The sequence below is a fragment of the Carassius gibelio genome, chromosome B13 (assembly GCF_023724105.1).
Source record: "Carassius gibelio isolate Cgi1373 ecotype wild population from Czech Republic chromosome B13, carGib1.2-hapl.c, whole genome shotgun sequence".
In the NCBI taxonomy this organism is placed as follows: domain Eukaryota; kingdom Metazoa; phylum Chordata; class Actinopteri; order Cypriniformes; family Cyprinidae; genus Carassius; species Carassius gibelio.
Window position 1 is genome coordinate 30016227 of NC_068408.1, and position 26057 is coordinate 30042283.

Genomic DNA, 26057 nt, shown 5'->3' on the forward strand with positions numbered 1-26057 from the left:
ATGCTAAAACCATTCAGAAATTAACTGGGGTGTACTTCCCAAAAATAACTATGAGGCAAGTTGAGTTGTTACCAACAGATTTCATTGAAACTAACAACCATAGTTAGTTAACGATGCTTTTGGGAAACACACCCCTGCATAGCAACGCCCTGGCACAACCCTCACATTATCTTCACAAAACCTAGTTAAGCTTCAACCTAAATGATTATTGATGGAGGATGTACTTAGAGGCTAGCTTTACTCTTGTTCAGGGAAATTAGGCCATTCAAACATGAGTTCTCTCTGTTATTGCTTTCCCAGCTTTGTGTGGGGGCTATATCTATGGAAAAACTGGAACGGTTCTTTCGCCTGGCTTTCCAGATTTCTACCCAAACTCTCTGAACTGCACTTGGACAGTCGAGGTGTCTCATGGGAAAGGTAAGACAAAAGAACAGATTACAGCCACTAACTATTGAAACTGATAACAGTTTGAGGTACATTGATTTTACCCATGAGGTTCCTTTCTGTGCCCTTTGAAATTACCCTTGATAACGAATTTAAGATACCTTTCACATTTCTCTACATTTTATTACTCAGCACCATGTTGGGCAAATGCGATTCTGTTTCGATCAGTATTACATTCCCTCTGAAGGTTTCTCAGTGGGTTGTGAGGTTGAAACGGAGATTTTGCTTGTGACTGACGGCCCTAATCTCATCTAAAACTCCCCAGGAGTGCAGCTTCTCTTCCACACGTTCCACCTGGAGGACTCCCATGATTACCTGCTCATTACCGAAGACGGCAGCTTCACCGAGCCGGTGGCCAGGCTCACGGGCTCCGTCCTGCCGCCCTCCATCAAAGCAGGCCTGTTCAGCAACTTCAGCGTCCAGCTACGCTTCGTCTCGGACTTCTCCATGTCATACGAGGGATTCAATATCACCTTCTCTGGTGGGGTCATCACTCTGTTTATTATAGTGTGCTTGAAGGCACTGTTGTCATGGTGCTTACTCTAACCCGTGCTTTGCTAAGCAGTCTGGAGGTTTAAGAGTTATTTTGACTGTGTACCACAGAGTACAGCTTGGAGCCATGTGAGGATCCAGGAGTACCCGCATACAGCAGGAGGGTGGGCTTCCAGTTCGGGGTCGGCGACTCACTGGTCTTTTCCTGCTTTGCGGGCTACCGTCTGGAAGGCGAGAGTAAGATCACTTGCTTGGGTGGAGGCCGAAGAGTGTGGAGTGCAGCCCTGCCCAGATGTGTGGGTAGGTGGACATACTTTACATTTCTCAAACATTATTAAAGTGATAGTTCACCCCCATTAATTATTATTTACTCACCCTCATGTCATTCTATATTCATGAGATCTTAGAAGTTATTTTTATACATTTCATCATAAACTTTATCCAGGTGAAGCAAGCGATTTAATCCAAGTCATCCGAAAAAATATGATTGCTTTGTATGATTGGTATTTTTAACAAAGGGGCCAATTCTCACTTTTAAATAAAAAAAGTTGCTTATTAGTACTTATAAAGCACATCTTCTACATCCCTCCTAATCCTACCCAATATCTAAATTTAACAAATACTTTACTAACTTTTAATAAAAAGCAAAATTAGGAGTTTATTGATGCAAAAGTTGTAGTTAATGGCTTCCCAATAGAGCTAGTTTGACTGTATAATTTATATAAATGACATCGTTGATGTGTTTGAAACTTGCAAATGCTTATCACATATACTTTTTTGGATGGACTAAATTTAGACACAATACTAAAATCCAAAGATGAAAGTCTTATGTGTAGACAATGATATGAAGTGAGGTAAATAATGATACTTTTTTCTTTTTTTGGATTGAACTATCCCATTATTGCACCAGTACTTTTCAGGTTTGCATTTGGGATTGCTTTTGACAGTAGTTTAGGTTACAGCCAGGCAGTATGAAAGTGATAAATCATTATAAGGGTTGGTAATTCAGAATTAATATGACCCAACAGCTTTTGTGTCGCATTTACACACTTCATTTAGTTAAATTTTAAAACGTGGTTAAAAATACACGATTTTTTTGGTTATTCATTATGATTTCTACCATTACTACTACTATTGGGCTACCAATTCAGAGTGGATTAAATCATTGATTTCCAAGAGTCTGTTGGCATTTTAATAAAGCTCAGGCTAATTTGGCCATAAAATATCCCATATAAGGAAGGGAGAAAAAGAGTGAAATTTTAGCTGATGCATATTATTAGAAATCATGTCTATTCTTTACACCCTGAATAGAGTCCATTTTACAATGCCTCAAATTCATTATTAAATGCTCAGGCTATTCTCCCATCTTATTAATGTTTTATTTATAGTGGAACCTGACACAGTAAATGTTCACATTGTAGGGTAAAAATCTTTGAGATGTATCCTGCCATAATAGATTAATTAAAATTGATCAGATTGCTATTTTTCTTTTGCTTTTGTGGCAGTTAAGTGGTTGAGGTCATGGATATTGGTGGACAGCATTAAAAGCGCTGACAAAATAATTGTTTGTAATTGTGCAGTCCTCCTGTTGGACGGGGTTTTAATAGTGGTTAATCGCTGTGGTGTAATAAGAGCGTGTCAGTGTGTCTTTAATTGGTCTGGTGAGCACAACAAACATTAGCCTCAAGAGGTTTGGATTATATTAGCTACATAAAATTGATAAAGGGTTGATGGGGATATTCTCAATGAATGAAATTATCTCTAGTTTTTGAAAGCCTCCAGATCAGAGCTTCCCAGTCGATAAGATTGCTAGATAACTAAAATGGGTGGGAGTGAGGGTGAGAGCTAGACACCTAAGGTATGGAATACTTACTATTATTATTTTCTAAACCATTTAATTTAAATGGTAAAAAAAAAAAAAAAAAGTCATTAGGATAAGTTAAGATCATGTTCCACTAAGATATTTCATACATTTTCTACTGTAAATATATCAAAACTTTATTTTTTTGTTTAGTAATATGCAATGCTAAGAATTCATCTGGACAGCTTCAAAGGCGATTTTCTCACAATTGTGAATTTTTCTGCACCTTCAGATTCCAGATTTTCAAATAGTTGTATCTCAGCCAAATATTGTCCTGTCATAACAAACCATACATCAATTGAATGATTATTTATTCAGCTTTCGGATAAATCTCAATTTGACACTGTTTTTGTGGTCCAGGGTCAAATATATGAATGTACACTACATAAAGCATGTATGAATGTATAGATAGATTAAATATTACCCAGACACTGCCACACAAATGTGGCTTTTTGTTAATGACTGTCCTACTACAGGATTTAAAGTAACAGCTCACTACCAGTTACAAAAGACACTGTAACAGTCTGTCACAGGCAATTCTAGTTTCATCATCATTTATTCATCATCAATTCATTTCTTCAATTATTCTTTGACTATGTGCTGGACCGCCATCTAGTGGCAAATATTTTTTGGCCTGATGTCAAACTTACTTGCCGACCCCTGCCCTAAAAAATCATACCAACTTGTGGAAAATATGCATCCAATGACCCATTTAATAATATTTGCGATTAATGTTTGTAGAATTGATTATTTTGTCATCCAATTTTTTGAGCTGATCTGCTTCCCTTACCTTCTCAGAGGGAACGACCTGCCCTGCTGCTTATATACTAAGAGAGTCGCTGGTGCTGAATATTAAACAGAAGGACATCTGACCCTAATACAGCAGTGAGCTTTTGTGACCAGCAGCTAGCTAATGCACAAAGGCCTCTATTAATTAGTATTCCTCTGAAGTTGTTCTCGCAGTGATTCATCAAAATGACAAAGACTCAAATTCCAGACGGTACAAAACCTTGGCCTAAAATTGGCCTGTCAGTAGGAAATGGAGTAGCAGCTGTCAGGGAACTACAGGCTTCAAGGGAACCCAACTTATTTGTTCCCAACCCCTAGTTTTTCACACCCATGTGTAGCTTTGATTAGTTTGTGCTTTCTGCCCTCAGAATGTGAACATTTGGCTTCTCACCATTTTTTTTTTCTCTACCTAATCTTTCCCATCCATCCTGGGTTTGCCTAGCTGAGTGTGGAGCCACTTCTGTGGGCAGTCATGGTGTCCTGCTGTCCCCCAATTACCCAGCAAATTACGACAACAACCATGAATGCATCTACCGCATTGAGACCGACAGAGGCAAAGGGATTCAAATCACAGCCACCACCTTCCAGCTTCACGAGGGAGATTTCCTCAAGGTAGGAATGATATGTGTGTGTGTGTGTGTGTGTGTGTGTACAGGTGCATCTCAAAACATTTGAATTTCATGGAAAAGGTTTTCAGTTTTTGCAATTTAATTTAAAAAAACAAACTTTCTTTTATTCTAGATTCATTTCACACAAACTGAAATATTTCAAGAGTTTTATTTTTATTTTATTATTATTATTATTATTATTATTATTATTATTATTATTATTATTATTATTATTAATATTATTATTATTATTATTATTATTATTATTATTATTATTATTATTTTTATTTTTTTGATGGTTACGACTTACAGCTTAGGGGAAAAAAAATCAGTATGTCAAAATATTCAAATATTCAATTTTGAGCTTGATTCATTTGAATATTTTTGAGTATACATACAGGTCTAAACTTGGGCTAGTTTAGAACATGCAACCACAATTATGGGAAAAACTACTGACTTGACAGTTGTCCAGAAGACAATCATCAACACCCTCCACATGGAGGATTAGCCACAGAAGGTCACTGCTGAAAGGGCTGGCTGTTCAGAGTGCTGTATCAATATATATTCATAGAAAGTTGACTGGAAGGACAAAGTGTGGTAGGAAAAGGTGCACAAGCAACAGGGATGACCACAGCCTTGGGAAGATTGTCAGTAAAAGCCAATTCAAGAACTTGGGAGAACATCACAAGGAGTGGACTGAAGCTGGTCTCAGCACTCAGCCACTCCTGAACCAGAAAAAATAAATAAATAAATAAAAACGTCAGAAGCATTTCAACTGGGGTAAGGAGAAAAATAACTGGACTGTTGCTCAGTGGTCCAAAGTCCTCTATTCAGATTAAAGTACATTTAGCATTTCATTTGGAAATCAAGGTCTGGAGTCTGGAGAAAGACTTCAGAGGTGCAGAATCCAAAGTCCAGTGTCCAAAGTCCCCAATTCAGTGATGATTTGGGGTGCCGTGATGTCTGCTGATGTTTGTTCATTGTGTTTTATCAAATCCAAAGTCAATGCAGCCATCTACCAGGATTCTGTAGCACTTTTGGAGCACTTCATGCTTCCATCTGCTGACAAGCTTTATGGAGATGCTGATTTCATTTTGAACCTCACAGAGAAATTATGTAGTATTGTGAAGAGGAAGATAAGTAACATCTGATAAACAATACAGAGGAGCTATCAAAGAAACTTAGGCTTCAATAATGCCTCAGCAGTGACACAGGCTGGAGGTGCCATGCCACGCCACATTGAAGCAGTAATTCATGCAAAAGGAGCCCCAACAAAGTATTGAGTGCATAATTAAACCTGCTTTGGAGATCTTGAACATTTCTGTTGTTAATATTTTCTTAATTGATCTTTAAGAAAATATAAAACATTTTTGAGATACTGATTTTTTATTTTCCTAAGCTGTAAGTCTTAACCATCAGAATTAAAGGAACACTCTAACTTTTTGGGACTTTGACTTATTCACAGTATCCCCCAGAGTTAGATAAGTCCATACATACCTTTTTCATTTCTGTGCATTCTGTAAGTGTTATTTGACGCACCCACCACTAGCCTAGCTTAGCACAAAGACTGGATGTAAATGGATAATGGTAGCATAGTAATCCCAATAAGTGACAAAAAAATGCAAACATTTTCCTATTTACATGTTGTGATCTGTATAGTCACAGCGTGTACAAATAATAAGGCTATATGAGACAGAGACCATTTTTAATCGTATAAATACTGGGAACTATATTCTCACTAGGCGATGGCCACAGCTACGTTACTTGGGTGTAGTGGCTACTTGGGCGGAGTGATTAGTGATTAGTGTTATTTGACGCACCCACCGCTAGCCTAGCTTAGCACAATCACTAATCACTAATCACTCGCCCAAGTAGCCACTCCGCCCAAGTAACGTAGCTGTAGCTGTAGCTGTAGCTACAATTTTTTTGTGTTTCGCTAGTGATACATTTGTGGAGAGGACAAATATTCCAAAACTTTCTGTAAATGCAATATGAGAATTAAATGCACAATTACTAGAAATGTGTACCTTGGATATTGTACAATTTGCATACATACACAAAGAAACATTTCTAATTCATATGTTAAATGCTTGTATAAACTTGCATAATGGATTAAACTGTGAATTAAATTATTGCTTAATCTAAACTATTATAATCTTTTTATCAATTCTTTGAAATATTACAGCTATTTAAATTGAAATTATAAAATGTTCAGTTCAGACTCTTAGTTGAATTCTATGTAAATGTGGTCAGTTGTGATGTTGCAAACACCAAATAGAGTTTTAAGAACTTTGATTAAGTTTGGCGATTGCAACACCTCTGCAATACTGTTAACATGTAACAGTTTGTAATCCACGAGAGACCAGCAAACGGGACTTGGAGACACCATTAACTATTCATAGATTAATTTACGTTACAGTGCTTAAGGCACATGTACCATCACAGAAGAAAGATGGTCCCTTAAGACCAGTAAGGCCACTAATTAAGTTACAAATGAAGGATAAGAATGAGGTGCAATTCCAAACACATACATTTTGTCACACTTATAGTGATTCTGTTGCAATGAATCATCAAAATATTGTCTGTCAACATAAAGGGATATTCATCTGTCAGCAAATTAGGTCTTAGACTTAGATATCTTGCAAACATTGCCAGATATACAAGGAAACCGCTATTCTCTCATTAATGATGTTGTTGTTTGGACATTTTAGTTGATTTCAGTTGATTTTTGAGGCTGTTTTTTCTGTTTGAACCATTGTAGACAACCAGCGGAAACAGTCTGTCCTTAGAACAGTGGCAAATTCTGCACATGCAATCTGGAAACACATGATATTTTCCATTAAAGCTTGAAACAGTGTCCTCCGCTACAGAAAAGTGGAAAACTGCTGCTTGACATTGATTTATGACCTTTAATATTTTTCCCTATGCCGCAGTGTTTGCCACCCTCTGTTTGCAGAGGTTATTGTTTCAAAATATATGCAATTTCACAAAGCAATTACATAATTCAGACACCAAAAGGCAATGTTTTGAGAAAACACTTGTTTTGTATTTTGTGACACCAGGTATATTATCAGAACATGCATTTCTGTGACCGCCTGCTGACAAAACATGTAAACATTCCTACTTCTTTTGGTCTTTGGTTTTCGTAGGTTTATGATGGTCAAGATAGTTCATCAAGACTCCTGGGCAATTTTACAAAAAACGACATGTCTGATGTCATCCTCAACAGCACGTCCAACCATCTCTGGATGGAGTTTAACAGCAATGGTAGCGGTTCCAGCAAAGGATTCAAGCTCTCATACAGTAGTAAGTTAAACAAAATGCCAATAAATGTCCCATGCATTAATCACAGACTAGTTCTTTAGAAACAGCTACAGAAGTGCACAAATACAGCTTTATATATGAAGTAACTCTTCTGAACATGTCTAGTGGTATTCACCTGTGTTTGGGTGAAATCTCTTGGTTCTTCAATTTTCCCTCCAATTGTATTTTCCTTGCCTGTCACTCAATATAAAGTCACAATCAATATACTGACACTGTCAGATCATATTTACTGCAAACAATGACAAATCTAGCATTCACTTTGATTAAAAATGAATGATGGTTTCAGGATGGTTTGAAACTGATTTTCAGCTCAATTTATGGAATTGTCTCCACTGTGAGACAGCATTTTGATGCCTGACTGCTGACAGATTTGACAAAATAATCATATTTTGCACATCCTGCATGCACAAAATACAGTAGACATTTTGCTTTCTGTTTTGTTGGACCTACTTAAAATTATTAAAAATTTCCAGAACAAACCTTTTTTTTTTTTTTTTTATCATTTAATTATCAAGGTTGTGAAACAGAAGCACAATAATTTAAATAAATACATTCACAAAATCATTCTTCTTATTATTATTACACTTACACACACGTTCTGACAGCAAGTGTGTAAAAATCAAATACTGCTACTCTAATTACAAGAAAGAACAAGAGTGGAAACAAAGACAGTAAAGACACAGCATGTGCAGGATATTACAGTTTTAATTGCTGGTCAGAGACAGTCTGATAATATCCTCATTATCCACTCCTCATTATTTCCTCGTTAAGACTACCACCATCTTCCCAGCCAAAAGAAGGAGAATAGTAAATGTATTAAAAAGCAGCTCTGCAGGTTTATTGTTTTCATATGACTCATTTTTGAAAAGGCTTTAGCTTGAAATGTTCCTGCATTGGAAATGTCCGTTAACCAATCAGGTAGAACGGATGGCATGTTTGAAAGGGTGATCTTTGATTTGAGCATATGCTGTGCTGGTATTAATTTGAGGTCGGCTCCTGGGGGCTGCATAGGTAATTGTTGTGAGCAGGTGTAGTTTTTATTGCACCACCTTTTTGTCATTATTAAGCAAGAGGCTGATCCAACCCTGCCAGGGGGTTGATTTCAGGTGGCCAGATGTCTTTTTTTTATCGTTCAAATTGGCTTAGCTTGATCCTGCCTCTCTACAGGTTTTGACCTTGTCAAATGTGAGGAGCCGGGGACGCCTAATTATGGCTACAAAATCCAAGACGATGGCCATTTTGCAGATACATACGTTTTGTACAGTTGCAATCCTGGGTACACCCTGCATGGAAGCAGCACGTTGACGTGCCTCAGTGGAGACCGTAGGGTGTGGGACAGACCACTTCCATCTTGTATTGGTGAGTTTACAACATCAATGATATAAATGACCCTAGAAAATAATATGTACACATCTAAAACATTTTCATAGCGAGTGAATGTCTTGCTGTGCTGTGCAAGAGAATGGTTCTTTTCACATTTGATCTTTCATGTGAAGGTTTTCTCTCCGCCATTAAATGTTTTTCAGGGAATTTCTTGAATTCCTATCCCTCACAAAAACCTGTCAAAGAGTCTCTTAATTGGTTGTCAACATTTGTCATCATTTCTAAATCTTCAGTGAAAAGCAGGTGAAAAAAAAAAAAAAAAAAAATCAGTGTACTGGAAAGGATGAGCATCAAAACAATCCTTAAATACCTCAGATATATTCTGATACAAATGCTTTGAATTTAGACTTTAAAACTTACACACAAAAATTGAAGGCTTAGTTATGGAAAAAAGTAATATTGTCTGATACAAGCACAATGAAATTTAGACTTAAACGCTTAAAATAAATAAATACATATATAAAACAATTATTTAGTTCTCTTTTACCCTTCCATATATTTGGCTTGGATTTATATAGTTTTGGCTTCAGTAAATTTGGATGATAAAGTTCAGCAGTTGCACCATTCTTTGCCCTCTTCAACTCATGCAACTAGTTGTAATCCAAGAGAGATCAGCAAATGGGACTTAAGCAAAGGGAATTCCATTAACTATTCATAGATTAATTTTCGCTACAGTGCTCAAGGCACATGCACCATCACAGAAGAAAGGTGATGAAGTTTTTAACATGTTTCCCAAAGCTGATATTATATTCAGTATTTCAGTATGTAGAGTATGCAGACCCTCAGAGATTTCTTAACCAGACTTATAATGCTTAGACCTTCTGGTGAACCTGGTATGAGACAGCATCCCCATTGATAGTCTGATGACTTTAGACAGATATTACAGTTGAAGTTGTAACTTCAAGAATTTTTTTTTTTTTTTTTTACTTTTTTAAAGAATTTGTCTAAATATGACCTTAAGTATCAAGTACCCTACTTTAATCCACAAATACATTGACACATTAATTGGTGAACTGTATATCACGTAACTTGGGTTTCCACCTTCAGCAAGCCAAAATAATAATAAAAAAAAAAAATAAACAAATAATCAGTGAAGCACTCATAGGGTTTTAACAGACTATCCAAATTGTAATAAAACAACAGAGTTATGCCTTTAGAAGCACATATGTGTCTGTCACTTTAAATGTACGGTTCACCCAAAAATAAAAGGTTTGTCATAATTTACCCAGGTTGTCCTAAACCTGCAAGTTATTTTTTCTGTTGAACACAAAAAAAGATACTTTGAAGAATGTGAGTAACTAAACAGGCTGGTCCTCAGTAACTTCCATAGTAGAGAAAAAATGCTATGAGAGTCATTGGAGTCCAGAAACTGTTTGGTTACCCACATTCTTCAAAGTATTTTCTTTTACGTTCAACAGAAGAAAGACATTATCATAGGCAAACTGTGCATACATCATTAGTTACTAGACCGACCCATTGATAACTTTTCTGTTCAGTAGAGTCTTGTGTTCAAAGGGCGGATGCGTGCTCCTCGATGCTTTAAACCACGCAGTTTTAGCGCATGCTGTGCTCACATGAATGGGCTTTAAGGTGTGTGTTCTGGAGACTCCATCATCGCCATTGAAACAAAGATGCCAAGATGAGCCTCTCTAACTTCATATGAAATTAATTTCGTTATAATTTCTATTAGCAATACAAACGGTTCAAAATACTTATTTGTTGATCCAGCATGTTGGTCTTTGTGAAATATGGGACAAATCGGGCCCGTATTGATTTGATATGAGAAAACATAATTTTACCTTAAAATACGAGACGATTACGTATTTTAAGGGGCAACCCTAACTAGCTATAGTTGCCTAAGTAACTATCTATTATCATCTGATACATCACTGTACCATTGTACCACCAAGTAATTTATTGTGTGATGAAAAGATCATGTCATCAGATCACAAAAGTTGTAGATAGTAGTATAGTAATTACAGTTAATGCCTAATCATAGTTATTAAAATGTACAAAGGTTTGCATACTACACACAACAGTCCCACAATGAATGGATCGAATATTACATTTACATTTATTCATTTAGCTGATGCTTTTATCCAAAGCGATTAACAATTGCTAGATATGTCAGAGGTCGCATGCCTTTGGAGCAACTAGGGGTTAAGTGTCTTGGTCAGGGACACATTGGTCTCTCACACTGGATTTCGAACCCTGGTCTCTCACACCAAAGGCATGTGTCATATCCACTGCACTAACACCACCCCCAAATTAAAATTTATTGTACAATTTATTACAAATTCATGATCTCAAATAATATAGATATATTTTTTTGTAATCTGTGACTTCCTGGAAGTGTGTACTTTTTCTACAAGGGGATGGTAAACTGAGCTTGTACCAAATAGACTAATACTGTAATTCTGATGAAGAGAACATTCCTATGAGACTCAACTTTAGTAATTACATGTGAGACACCTGACAATGGTCTGGAAAATGGAGAATATTGCCTTGAGCCAACATTTTTGATACGGGGCTGACGGGTCGTGAGACGTGTGGATCCATGTGCAAGCTTTTATTACACAGAGACATGGTCATAACAGGCATGGGTCAAACACTGGCAAACAGGTATATAGAGGGCAAGACAAATAATATTCCTATGGTAAGCGTTGGTTTTCGATGAGTGAACAATATCCAGAGGGCTAAGCAAGAGGGGTAATCCAGAATCCAGAGCAAAGGGTCAACAAGGCAAGAAAAAGACTAAACTATGAAAACTATAAACTAAGATAAGACTTTGAAAACTATGAACTTAAACAAGACTATGCGAACTATGAACTGAAACAAGACTATGAAAACTATGAACTTAAACAAGACTATGCGAACTATGAACTGAAACAAGACTATAAAAACTATAAACTGAAACAAGACTATAAAAACTATAAACTGAAACAAGACAATGAAAACTATGAACCACATCAAGACCATGAAAACAAACAGATAGAGTGTCAATGGTTCATAGGAGAGTTAGAGCTCATCCCATCCACTTACAGTACATTATAAGAGTGATAGACTGCAACGCTTTGAGTTAAAATCTTGGTTTGTGTTATTCTGAAGAAACAAAGTCACCTACATCTTGGATGCCCTGGGTGTAAGCAGATAAACATCAAATTTTCATTTTTGGTTGAACTATCCCTTTAATGCTAAAAATCTAAACAGTCTAAAAAATCTCCCTTTGTTTACATTGCTTCATGGTTTGCATTAAAGATGTATCCTTTGACTATGATGTCATCTTATATTTGTATTCTTCTTAAATATATAAGGTGAATTATTATTTGTGTCATATTAATTCATTTCAAAGTAATTTGTATTAAACTAGAACTTGATTTATTGTTTTGTTGCTTGCAAGCACTGATATTTCCTTCTGGAAATGCAAATCTAGTTAAAGACCTAAATTCTTGTGTGTGTGTGTGTGTGTAGCCGAGTGCGGAGGACACATTAGCGGCGCCACATCTGGACGGATCCTGTCTCCTGGTTACCCGGCCCCCTATGACAACAACCTTCACTGCACCTGGTCCATTGAGGCGGACACAGGCAAAACCATCAGGTATGAAAACTGGTGCTTGCAAACCATGTTAATGTTTTACCACCCCTTCTTTAATTTCCATATAATTCGCATATAACCTATAAAGGAGCATGGTGATTGCATTTCACCCCGCTGTGTGGCCTACCACTGGCTGGCATCTGTTCCTACAAGTGCATTACCATTACACAGAGGCAACAAGAATAGAGACACAAAAAGCGATAAGCCAGTTAAGCCTTCAAAAATGGAGCAAAACTCAGGTAAGCCAATTTGGTTGATCCGTTTAAGGAGAATATGGCTTATAAGAGCAGATAAAAGGAGGTGTTGTAAGAGTGGGATGTAATCCATACCACTGGGCTTGAGTCATTTCATTTGAGTGCTACAGGTGTTTCAACTATTTCTATACATGCAGGGTCCAGAATGAATGCTCGCCAAGCACTGAATGCCAGTAAAAATTGGCTTTGGCGAGCAGAGTATGTTAGTGGAGTGGAGCAACAGCAATTTCCCCTCCGCGCTCAAAGCGTCTGTAATCACTCCACTACAACTCCACTCCATCTCTCGCTCCCAGCTCACAGGTGAAAGAAACCCCTCGGTGACTTCACTCCACAGCATACATTTGAACAGTAACTGTGTTTTTAACATCACCTAGGCTCAAGATGTATTAAGTGAAATCATGTTTGTGTAATTCTGTATAGTTTTAAGGGTTTTGAATTAGTATGATGACATGGTTTGTTTGCATTGGTTTCATTGGTTTTATTGGTAACATTTAACTTAAGTTATTGAAATACATTTACATTATATATATATAATAATCTAAGTTATTATATAATATATATTATATATATATATAATCTGTTATTTATATATATATATATATATATATATATATATATATATATATATATATATATATATATATATATATATATATATATATATATATATATATGTATATATAACAGATGCCAGCCAGTGGTAGGCCACACAGCGGGGTGAAATGCAATCACCGTGCTCCTTTATAGGTTATATGCGAATTATATGGAAATTAAATATAATATATTTATTTTACCCCACTGGAATGCAATTTTTACTGGGCGTTCCCCCTCAAAACATGATTTAGCTAGTTTTGAGTAGCAGTTGGGCGGGTTTTGTTGTGAAAACCTGGCAACCCTGCTTATGAGCAGTGTGGAGATATTTGAATGAATAACCCTGTGTTTGTGGAGAGCAGAACTGGTGGTTTTCCACCCACACATCCCACAGAGACAGTCATTGTTGTGACTTAAGTTGATCAGTTCTGTGTTTACATGCCAGCTGCAGTGCTGTGCTCGACTCGCGGAGGTCAGACTACAGCCCTGTTGAGTGTAAATAATATAAATCCCAGTGGCTCAGTATAGGAATAAATATATTCTGAAGGCCTTTGGGTTTGAGCTGTACAGTGCTGAGGAAAATATGTTTTGTTTGCATTTAGTAAGTATTATATTATTGGCAAAGATAATCCAGACATATTAATGAGGTCAAGTTCTGTTTAATCTTTTAAAACAAATCCAAACACACATGAAAAACCTATAATAATGATGTGTACTGTAGAGCTGTCAAAATGCATTTCACAGGATATTGTGTTGCGTCATATCCATACACAAATAAATGTGGATTCAGCTGTTGGTAGCTTGGAGCTGAATACTCCTCTGTCTTAACAAACAAGAAAAAATAATAATAAAGATGATAATGATCATTCAAATGGCAAACTCCTGGAAATTACCTGGTACAAAAACAACAACGATAATATTATTTAATTGTCCATCTGCTTTGTTAAGATCTGTATCTGTGCCTTGAACCACAGTCAATGAACACTGTTCTTCTGCAAGATGCATACAGTTTCTATTTTTAAAATAGAGAGCCATAAATCACATAGATTAATGTAGATTAATTATGAATTAATTTTAGAACATATCTTTGTGATCTCTGAAATTCTTGTTTGATCAAATAATTGAAATTAATTATATTTTAATGTGCAGATGTTTTGTGCTTATGAATGTCTTGCAGATGTTTTTGAATGTCTTTGAAAGAAAATATAATAACATTGAATATTCTCCAAATGTTTGACCTCCCCAGCCTCCACTTCATAGTCTTTGACACGGAAGTGGACCACGACATTCTGAAGGTTTGGGATGGACCAGGGGAGAGTGGCATTCTGCTGAAAGAGTGGAGTGGATCGCTTTTACCTGAGGACACTCACAGTACCTTCAACATCCTCACACTTCAGTTTGACAGTGATTACTTCATTAGCAAGTCTGGTTTCTCCATCCAGTTCTCTAGTATGTATCCACTTCTCTCTGACTGTGTTCAGAACAGAATATAACTTTATTAATGAATATCTTTGCATTAAGGACAATGTACACTGCATGCAACTTTTCAGTATGCATGCCAATGCTGCATGGAGTACTCCATTCTACAGTGCAATCACCTTGTTTTTCTTTTACCAGCATACTGCCATGTTGTATTAGCATACCATTCTTTCTTGGCTCTTTTTTAATTTTACTGGACTGCCAAAAAAAAAAAAAAAAAAAAAAAAATTAGAATAAAACTACAATAAAATCGTATTTACAAGATGATAGATAGGTCTGTCATCTAAATGCAACGGCACACAGTGTAGTGTATAGTATGTTGTATGCTGTGCAACATGCAGTAAATAGTAAGCTATTGTTATAACAAAGCCTTTCTCTCTTGTTAATTTCCTCAGATCTCTCTGCTCTCATTATACATTATGTATTTTGAAGTGGCTATGGAGCATATTTTTGTTAAGAGAGCAGAAACTGTTGCATATTTTATTTGACTTTTTGACAGTAATATGGTATGATTGATGAAATATAATTAAATTAAAATCTCCATAAACATGAGTTGAACACCATTGCGAATGTTAATTGCTGTGCGACTTGGCATATTTAGCTTAGAACAGAGGTCCGTTTTCCCATGAATAAGTGATTTTCCGCTCTCTCTAATGTCTCACTGATCCACAGCTGATTCAAAATTTATCTTTTTATTATTTCAGCTACAGTTGCCACGACCTGCAACGACCCAGGGACCCCTCAAAATGGGACACGCTACGGAGACAGCAGGGAGCCTGGCGACACCATTTCCTTTCAGTGTGACCCTGGGTACCAGATTCAAGGAGTGTCTGAAATCACTTGCGTTCAGCTCAACAGCCGATTTTTCTGGCAGCCAGACCCACCCACCTGCATCGGTGAGATCCGTCTTGAGTCTTGAGCTCCTTACAGAGTAAAAAAAAATGGATACCCTGTTAAATGCGTTCCATATTAATTGCAGCTGTCAATTAAATAAATTGATTTAGAGTGATTAATTACAGACACAAACAAGCAAACTTAAGAAAGAGTCTTTAGAACAGTGTTAATTTCACTGATTAATTATTTTTGTCATTATTTTCGCCAACAAAATTTTCTCACAGGTGAAAACGAGACAATTACTAAATAAAAACCAATTTTTAATGACAAAAAACTAAAATGAAAATATACTCTTGTTTTCGTCAACAAATAAAAACAAGATAAAAATCAGACCGACATTCCGGCCTGGAACGCACATTTTCAAAGGAGAATAACGGACTGTAGAATTGTTTTTCAGAAAAAAACATGTTAACTTAGCATGTTTCTTAAATATCTGCAAACATATTAAGATATTTTTATGCTTTAGTAGAGTCAAAAACTTACATACAGCACCTTTAATGAAAACGTCTGAACGTTCACCTTCCAGTAGGGCAATGACTCTAAGCACACAGCCAAGACAATGCAAGATTGGGTTAGGTATGACTCGTTGAATGTCCTTGAGAGACTCAGCCAGAGCCCAGACTTAAACCCAGCCAAATATTTATTGATAAAATGTCTGTCTGGTCTCAATCCAACTTGAGAGAACTGAATACTTTCGCAAGTCAATGTCTATCAAAATCTAAAAGCATCCCTGTACCATTGTATCAGCACAGTACTTTTTTGTAACTCTACTCCGTTATCCACTACCAATCATAAAGTCATAGCATTATAAAACTGTTCAAACTTAGCGCCCATGTAGCATGTGGTCTAGTAGAAGAGATATAAGAGAGATACATATTAGTTCAGCGTTATAGGGAAAAGTAGAGGTGACTCACCCACTGCATTACAAAGTTGCTTTTATAATATTACCATGACCTTCTCCCAGACCTCCAGTATTTTTCTGCTTCTTTTCTCTCATTTTTTTTTTCTTCCGTCAGGCAATATGCTCTGCACCTTCTAAGCATGTTAAAGAATAGCTTTTTTCTCCAGTGTGCCCATTGACTTTTTTATGTCATGTTTTGTCAGTTGCCATGGAATTTTACAAGGTCCTCTTGGGTTCAGGAAGCAAAAATCCCATTCATCTTCTCCGTAGAGAAATTGATTTTAATGATAATATTTAAACCTTTCAAGTCAGACCTAGCATAAGCTCAAGAGTTGTTAGAGGATGATAAATAATTTTGTACCGACATAAAAAAAAAGTAAAATGACTGAACATTACTAATAATTATGTACCTTTAATATTTTGGCATACATTTCTAAACTATCTAATTTTACATATTTGGCAAGGCAATGACCTGGGGTACTGGGGAACTTGCGACCATAGTTGCTTTTGGGAAACACACCCCAAGTCAGTAGTTTCATGGTGTATTTACTTTTTTTCAGACTTTTTCAGGCTTTGTGGGACGTAGCTTATTTTGTCATAAAATGCATTATTAAGTACACAGTTTTTTTTTTTTTTTTTATTGCAATATCTGCTCTGTACCAAAATTTAAATCTTGTGATCTCAGAGCTCATTGATTTGGTTCATGGCTTAGACTATATTTATTGAAAAATGGTTTTATCTTTAAAGAAATACTTCCAGAGCTAAAGCCAGCAAAAACTGGCAGGTCCTATTATAACACTCCTGCTCAGTGCAATGTACAATTGTATTAACTAATAATGAGCTCATCCTATAAGCAGGCTGCTTTAACATAGTTCAAGTAGATAGTTGTAGGATCACATTAAAAAATCTCTCGTCCTCACTCTCCTTGTTATGACAGCTACCTGCGGGGGCAATGTGACAGGGCCTGCTGGGGTAATTCTATCACCCAACTATCCCCAACCCTACCCACCAGGAAAAGAGTGTGACTGGCGGATAAAAGTCAACCCTGACTTTGTCATCGCTTTAATCTTCAAAAGGTAACGTGCTCATATAGCGCTGAGTGCCTCTCACTCTCATGACACCCGAGGGGTGTAACATCTCTTACAGGGTTATATTCACGAGTGCATTTTAAACTCCAGTTTCTATAAATTTGAAGTGTATTTGAACATATTTAGTCTGATTTGTATTGTGAGTTGTGAATTGAGAAAAATGTATCTGCTCTCTTGACAAGTGTATTGTGCTACATAAATATACTGAAATATTCAGAATACAGACCTTTCTCATTAGTCCAAAAATAGCTTTAATTAAAACCAAGCTGCTAAAACTCAGAACAACACCTGCTACTTTGTCATTGTCTCTTTGGCCTATCCATAAACCGACATGTCAAAAGGCGCCACTAGACTAATTATAGCATTATTATTCAAAGGATACTAATGTTATGAAATGTACTGGTTATTTCACTGGATTTTTGATAAACCAGACACAAATTGACACAGACTTTGCAAATAGACTTTTTAAAGAAATGTATAGAACTGACAGTAATGCAACAACATAAAGGTAACTATTTTAACTATATGACTGATCTACAGAAATTGAAAGATAATACTTGCTTTATAATCACTAGAGCTGTCAGTCAGTTCAGTTCAGTGCTGAGTTCTGTACTCTCGCCAAAAATCCCATTATAAGCAATGCCGATGTCTACACTTCTCATTAAATCCCATTTTTGCATGGTGTTGATTGTGTTGTTTATAATGAAAGCACTTGTGAGAGTGTAGATTTTAAGTTACAATGGGAAGATCACTGTGTTCACACACTCAACCGACACGATGGTCATACAATGTCCAGCATTGGGAGTGGATCTAAATGTTATGCTCTTATCAATTCTTTCATCAAATAGTTCATCTCAGAAGGTGAACTAGTAAGAATGACCCCTTTAATGAACAAACATTCAGTGATCAGGGTACACATGTGGCATTTCTAGATAAATCAGTGCCATTTCCAGATTACACTGACAGTCAATATTTCATTTTGCTTAATAAATAAACGTTAACTTTATCATTGTGGGGCACTTAATTTCAGTGAAAACTATGATTTACATTAAAGTCTTTACAATGGAGTCAGACTATATGGAGCAGGTTTAGATGAAAACCTGAAAAAGAATTTCTAAGAAACTAAGTTTCTTTTTCTTGTGTGTGTGTGTGTGTGTGTGTACTTAGGCGTGGAAATGCCTCAGTGTTGAAACACATCATGAGTTCAAATCATTGCCGTTTATTATGAGTGTCATGTATCTCAGCCCTTGCACACAAATCCACAATCATAATCATCAGCTCGCATACTTGAATCCTTAGAATGATTATGACTCTGATTGCTTATGTTTCACTCAGCTAAAATGATCAGGACTTCATGGACTTCCATTATAATTACAAAACAGACCAACCAGAAAGAAGTATTTACTTCTGGAAACTGGCAGGCTTTCTGATGAAGCAGGTTAAGCAAGAATGCATGGGTTAATCAACATCCTTGTTTATTAAAAGCATAATAAAAACAGCTTCTTTAAATTATTGTATGCTTTAATATCAATACATAATATTAAAAGCAATATTTATTTACACACACACACACACACACACACACACACACACACACACACACATATATATATATATATATATATATATATATATATATATATATATATATATATATATATATATATATATTTTTTTTTTTTTTTTTTTATTATTATTTATTTATTTATTTATTTATTTTTTTTTTTATTTGGGGGTCTCACTTTATTTTAGTGTCCAATTCTCACTATTAACTAACCATTAACTATTACTTTTGCCTCAATTAACTTCTTATTTGCTTCTTATTAATAGTTTATAAGGTAGTTGTTCATTTTGGGGTATTGCGTAGGATTTTGGATGTTATGCATATGTACTTTATAAGCACTAATAAATAGCCAATATGTTAATAATGGACATGCTAGTAATCAACAAGTTATTAGTGTGAATTGGACCCTATACTAAAGTGTTGCTTATTTTTTTTTAATTTTTTAATTTTTAATTTTTTTTTTAAACAGGTTAATTAATGAAAAATGCCACACAGTTAAGTCTAAGCACACCTTGTTTGTTAAGCATCTTAAGCTTCCAGGTTGGGATACCTGCACATGAACTTTCAATGCAGAAGACTGTCATCCAAAATGTTACATGTTTGTATTTGGAAGGGTGTTCTCAAATTTATATAAAATCAAAGATTTTACTACATCAATGAGACCTTATGCATATACTGTAACAATCTCTAAATTGTTCTCCATTTGTTGTGCAGTTTTAACATGGAGCCCAGCTATGACTTCCTCCATATCTATGAAGGTGAGGACTCCAACGGACCCCTGATCATCAGTCTGCAGGGCAACCAGGTTCCTGAGCGCATCGAAAGCAGTGGAAACAGCCTTTTTCTGGCCTTCCGCAGTGATGCCTCCCTGGGGATGTCTGGTTTTGCTATCGAATATAAAGGCAAGTTTCACCTTGCAGGTGTATGGTTTGTTCCCTTAAGGGCAGGGCTGGGATTTCCCATCAGATTATATTTAAGGGGCAGGTGTCATGAAAACATGTCCAGGTCACATGATAAAGCAAAAGTTAGTGTAGACCTGGATAGATTTTTTTGCATTGCAACATTTAAACATACACTGTCCTTGAATTTTCATTGACCTTTTTATTATTAATCACACATTATATTAATGCACATGAAAATTGAGATAATCAGAATGATGCAGTAAGGAGGAAATATGCTTAATTGCCATTAAAGTGCAAAATATATTAGCGATCCGGAAAAACAAATAGGCAACTTGCAATTTATTATTTGTTTTTGTTTTATATTTGGAGTTTCAGTAAATATGACCTAGAGATGTTCTCTATGGGTTTCACTTAAATGGCATAATTCTCTTGGCTATAAAAGCCAAGAATGTCAGATAGTTTTGACTGCTATGTCAGTTAGAGCTGATGGGTCCTGCAGTTATTAGATTTGCTTTCCTCTTAAACGAGTAACAATGGATTTGTTTTTTTCTTCTTTTTAATGTGGACTGTAAAGGCTGGTAAAATATATGAATTATCGAAGAACTGTGTCTTGGATGGAATAAGGTTAAGCATCACAATAGCTAATGTTTGGCATCCCTTTTGTAATTTAGGTTTTCAAGTAAGAATTCATCAATACTGTAACACCCATTAACCACCAGATAAAGATTCTAGAGTTTTGCAACCATTTTCTGCTCGCCCTAAGAAGATGAGGCTGAAGGAGCTCTGACATATTAAAAGCACACACTGGATTTTAATATATTTGAGATGCTGATATTAAAGACCCCACTGAATTACAATTGAAGGGCTTTGTGGCTTTTATCTATTAGATTAGATTAGTATGCTGGTATTCCTAAATTTGACATCTAAACAAATCGTTCTCTTCCAGGAAATTGAACTCAAAATATTGATGACTTCTGTTGCTCTTAGGGTCAATAAAATGCTCTCCAGGAGAATGTCCTCTGAATAGCAAAATAATAATAATAATAATAATAATAATTATAGGGTTTTGGATATTCTCTCAAATTCCAGTTTGGATAAGAAATGCATCAACATAGCCACAGGTAGGACAGCACCACCAGATTTTGGATTTGCTTGTGCCATTGGCATTGAAGTTTTTTATCTGTACTGGGGTGTATTTTCCAGAAGCATTGTTAGCCAGATATGGTCACAATTTCCATTGGTAACAACATAGTTCAATGATTCTGTCATAGTTCAAAAGAACATTTGCAAACAGCATCGCAGTGTGTGGTTTCAAACATAAGTTCTTGTTAGAATGGCATGAGGTCTTATAAATAAGCAAAATAAGCAAGCTGTCACGAAGTACATTCTGTATATTTTATTCCAGCTAAATATGTATGTTTCCATTTATAGATTTTAGCGTATCTACAGGTAGCACCATTTTTTTTTGCCATGTCTGTGGCATCTAGCTCTCACATCAGTAAATTAGCAGAAGTTAACACTCCACCGTATGCATGACGTCATCAGTGTTTGGGAAACGATTGGCTAGATAGTTGCTAGTTAGTTTCCACAATGACTCATTGTACCGTGGTATTTTATCAGTGAGTGACATTGTTGTATGAGAAACACACCCCGGAGAACTAAATTCATGCATTAGTGAATGAGCGTATGTTAAATGGCTCGCAAAGGTGCAGCGTTGCTGTGATTAGTCAAAAAAGCTCTTAAGTGGTATTGAGTTATATGTTGTGCTTCTCTTCAGTAATACTATTAACCTTTCTCAGTGGATACCTGGCAATATTCCCCACAGGGAGAGCGCTTTTGTTCACCAGTTCGCTCTTTGTTAATGCTCTTTTTAAAAGAATTTGAGTTCGTGTTGTGGGACAATGACAATGCACCGTCCCCTAACGTGCTATGCACCTCCCTGAAATCATTTCTACTCCCAGCGGCCCTTTTTAACATGATGATTATGGTTGAGTAAAAGTGCAGATCATGGATTGTTGAATATTTTAATTGTAATTATTTTAATGGCAGCCTAGTGCACAGTGTAGATGAACTCTGACTTCAACCTTTTGTCTTTGCTCCACATGAATACCCAGTGCATTAAAAAGCTTGCTTGCCAATGTATTATATCGCTTTGTTGATGGTCTCAGCATCCAACAATGCTTCAGGCTTTCACTTTGATGTCGTGCCATTAAGGTTTGCCCCGTGTTTGTCAGGAAACTGAGTGACGCAGTTAGATTTTTGCTGTGAAAGCTCATCAGATAACACAATCACTACTCACATGCGATGGGAGCATCAAATTTTGCGGTATTGATTATATTATTGATAGTATTTCATTGCATTTCTTCTGATTTCAGTTTAAAGGTGAGGGTTGTAATATTGCTAACATTTTAAAAGCTAAATAACTTTAGGTGACTTGACTAACAATGTGTTGACCTTTGATCTTTCATATAACCTTGTAAATATTAGAACTGCACATGCTCGGAGTAGGAGCCATTGAAAGGATGCTTCTTTCTCCTTCATGAATCATTTGTGTTGTCTCTGTAATTGTTCCCAAGCTCAGATCTGATAGTGATTGTATCTTTGTTTGCTGTTTGTTCTTGGCTTTAGATTGCCACAACAACACTCTATTCTGAGGCCTAAATATGTATCTCACTTTCTCTATTGAAGCCTTAATTAGAACATGTCACAAATTTCAATGAAATGATGGAGTCTTCTTCTCTTTGTTGTTGTAGTTTCTTTTAATCAATTCATTGTGATTATTTGCTCACTGTTTCTTTATATAAAGCCATTTTTTTTTATCTGATGTTGTTCATCACACACCAGTAAACACAATTATTAATGCCTTTACTAGGGGAAAGAAATTAATATGACAATAATACAGTCCAAAGACTTTTATACCTTGAGGAAAAACACAACAGACAGAGAAATAGTCAAATATGTTATAGTGGCCTTTAAAAACATTTAAAAACATGGTTCGTTTATGATTAATTAGTTATTGTATGGATCCAGAATCTTCCTAACCAAACTCTTTAGTAAAAAAAATAAATAAAAAAAATATATATATATATATTCAGGCAACAGACAGAAGGGAAGAGAGAGGTAGCATAAGAGGAAAAAGCAAGATCGACAGTGAGTGTGAAGAGGTATGTGTATGTGTATATATATTTATTTATATACACATACATATATATATATATATATATATATATATATATATATATATATATATATATATATACATACATATATAGGGTGAGCAGGACTGTGAAGAATCTAATTGAAAGTTAAGTTTCCAACTCCTGAAGGCAGCTTATATGATATAAATGATGACAGAATATAAATGTTGGATGTTTATTCCTTTTAGCCTGTGTGGTACATTCCAGGTGCACTCACTGTTCCTGTGTTGTAGCAGAAATGAGGAAGATTGTTGCACACTTGCAATTTCGCAGATAGAATCTTCCCCACCTATTTCCCACTTTTGTAGGTCCCTAAAGCGCAGGCAGATAGCTGTTAACTGTCAAGTTGTTTGGCAGCCTCTCCAAGCACCACCTCCGGAGCTTTCTCCAACTGTCCTTCTCCCCGTGTCGGATGCCAGAAGGACAGAGACCATCTTCTGCTGCCCCGGCACCTTCACCTGCCTTTCCCCTGGTGTTAGTTTGCTTTAATGCATGATGCCCTCAAGCAACTGTCTGCTCCCTCTTCACACTCACTGTCGATCTTGCTTTTTCCTCTTATGCTACCTCTCTCTTCCCTTCTGTCTGTTGCCTGAATAGTGAATACCAAATGAATGGTGGCATTCGTTTAAGATGGGTGAATACTAAAAATTCACGGTGAGACAAGCTAAAACCTGTAACTGCTTGTGAAATAATATAATCTGCAACATTCCAGCACTTCCCCGGACACATTTGTGAACATCAAAGTAAACGTTCAAAATCCATTTGTCCGAAATCATGTAGACTATGCCGAAAAAAAATGGGGCATCCACACATGTTTTGTGCTTTACATTATCTGTACAATTTTAAAATTTTCTTATTATTATTTCTTTACAGAAAAGCCACGAGAAGCATGCTTTGACCCTGGGAACATAATGAACGGAACTAGACTGGGAATGGACTACAAGTTGGGATCAACTGTAACATATCAGTGCGATTCTGGGTACACCATTGCAGGACCACCCACTCTCACCTGCATCATGGGGGCTGATGGGAAACCCGTATGGGACAAAGTTCTGCCTGTGTGTAAAGGTAAGGCCTGGAGATGCAGTTTCTGTACAGAGGCATTAAGGGTTAAACAGGAGTTTGGATGTTTATTGTTGCATGGTAATGAGGCAAATTTTATACTACTATCCAATTTAACAGGCTTGTGGTAACAGGTGTGTGTAAACTGATTATTGTGCAAGTCCTCAGAAGGTTTTTTTTTTTTTTTTTTGTACTTAAGTGGTACATAATGTGTTTTTACATTGATGGCAGACTTATATATTGGCTTGCATCTATCAAATTCTAAATGATAATGAATAAGATTTAGTGGCTTTTGTTTGTAAAGTATTTAATTTACTGGATTGTTAAAAAAATAGACATTGACATGAATATTTAATGCATAAAACATGATTCATTATTCATACTATGAAATGCTTTTTAATATTTTAATACCGTCCACTAGTAATGTAATGTTTTAATCATTGTAAAGGATTAATTACGTTTTTTTTATTTTATATTATTATTTTTTTTTAACAGATTGGTTGGTAGTTTATTGATTGTAGATCCTTGATTTAGACTTTTTTTTCCTGCAGTTTTAAATTCAAATTATTGATGCATGTTCATGTGATTAATCACTCCTTCGTCTAAAGAAATTAGCAGCAACCTGCTTATCAGTTAACAGTTTTGTTTTTTTTGTTTTTTGCAATCTTGAGAGTTAATTGATTAGGATTCTGTTACATGCATAGTTCTACTCTGTCACACTGCCAATACCCAGCCAATATTCATTGGGTTTGGAGAAACCATCTGGTGCTTCCATCGGCTGACACAGAGAGAGACAGATGCAGACAGAGGCCTTCAAAAGAACAGCGCCTAGGTCTTTGTCCCTCAGTGAAGGATGAGAGAGCCTGGGTGGTGACAAGTGCCACTCATTGACACATTTCCTGTCAACCCCAGACCTTTCTCCATTCTTCAGCTTCCCCCTCTGTCTGTCTTACTTTTCTTTTTTTTTCAAACCTGCGTTTTGGTCAAGTATTCAGGCAAATCATATACATATATTATTTACTGTTAATACATGATTTGAGGATTTGCAAAAGTAATTCAATTGTTTTATGTATATTTTATTTTATTATTTATTGTTTTTTATCAAATTCATGAAAAAGCGCTATATATGCTTCTGTTTTCTGTTTCAGAACCAATATAGATCGAAAAAAAAAAAACATATATGTATAGCTATAGATATGGTGTTGAAATAGGGAAACAAATTCTCACTATTAACTAACTAATACGACTTTTACCTCAGTAAACTCCTACCCCATATATATATATATATATATATATATATATATATATATATATATATATATATATATATATATATATATATATATATATATATATATATTGTTTTAGGTATGGGAAGGGTTAAGGGATCTAAAATATCATCATTCAAAATAAGAGATTAGTATGTGCTTTATAAGTACGAATAATAGCCAATATATTAATAATAGGCATGCTAATAAGCAACTAGTTAGTGGTGACAACAGGTCCTTACACCAAAGCATTACCCAAATTTTATGTTGCACTTCAAAGATATTTCAACAATTCATATCCAGTGCAAATCAATGTGGTTCAATTATCTGACCAATCATAATTGCACAAACACATTTCCAA

At 35.8% G+C, this 26057-nt stretch overlaps 1 protein-coding gene across 1 annotated transcript in view; it reads left to right on the top strand.

The window, feature by feature from the left end:
* LOC127970623 (CUB and sushi domain-containing protein 1-like) overlaps nt 1-26057 on the top strand; it is a 531205-nt gene that overhangs the window by 393747 nt on the left and 111401 nt on the right. Inside the window, exons 19-30 of the mRNA XM_052573279.1 lie at nt 301-417; nt 710-925; nt 1048-1236; nt 4029-4198; nt 7344-7500; nt 8686-8877; nt 12373-12499; nt 14588-14790; nt 15525-15716; nt 17553-17691; nt 19982-20169; nt 24240-24434. Coding sequence (XP_052429239.1) covers nt 301-417; nt 710-925; nt 1048-1236; nt 4029-4198; nt 7344-7500; nt 8686-8877; nt 12373-12499; nt 14588-14790; nt 15525-15716; nt 17553-17691; nt 19982-20169; nt 24240-24434 — 2085 coding nt within the window. The remainder of the gene's footprint in view (nt 1-300; nt 418-709; nt 926-1047; nt 1237-4028; nt 4199-7343; nt 7501-8685; nt 8878-12372; nt 12500-14587; nt 14791-15524; nt 15717-17552; nt 17692-19981; nt 20170-24239; nt 24435-26057) is intronic.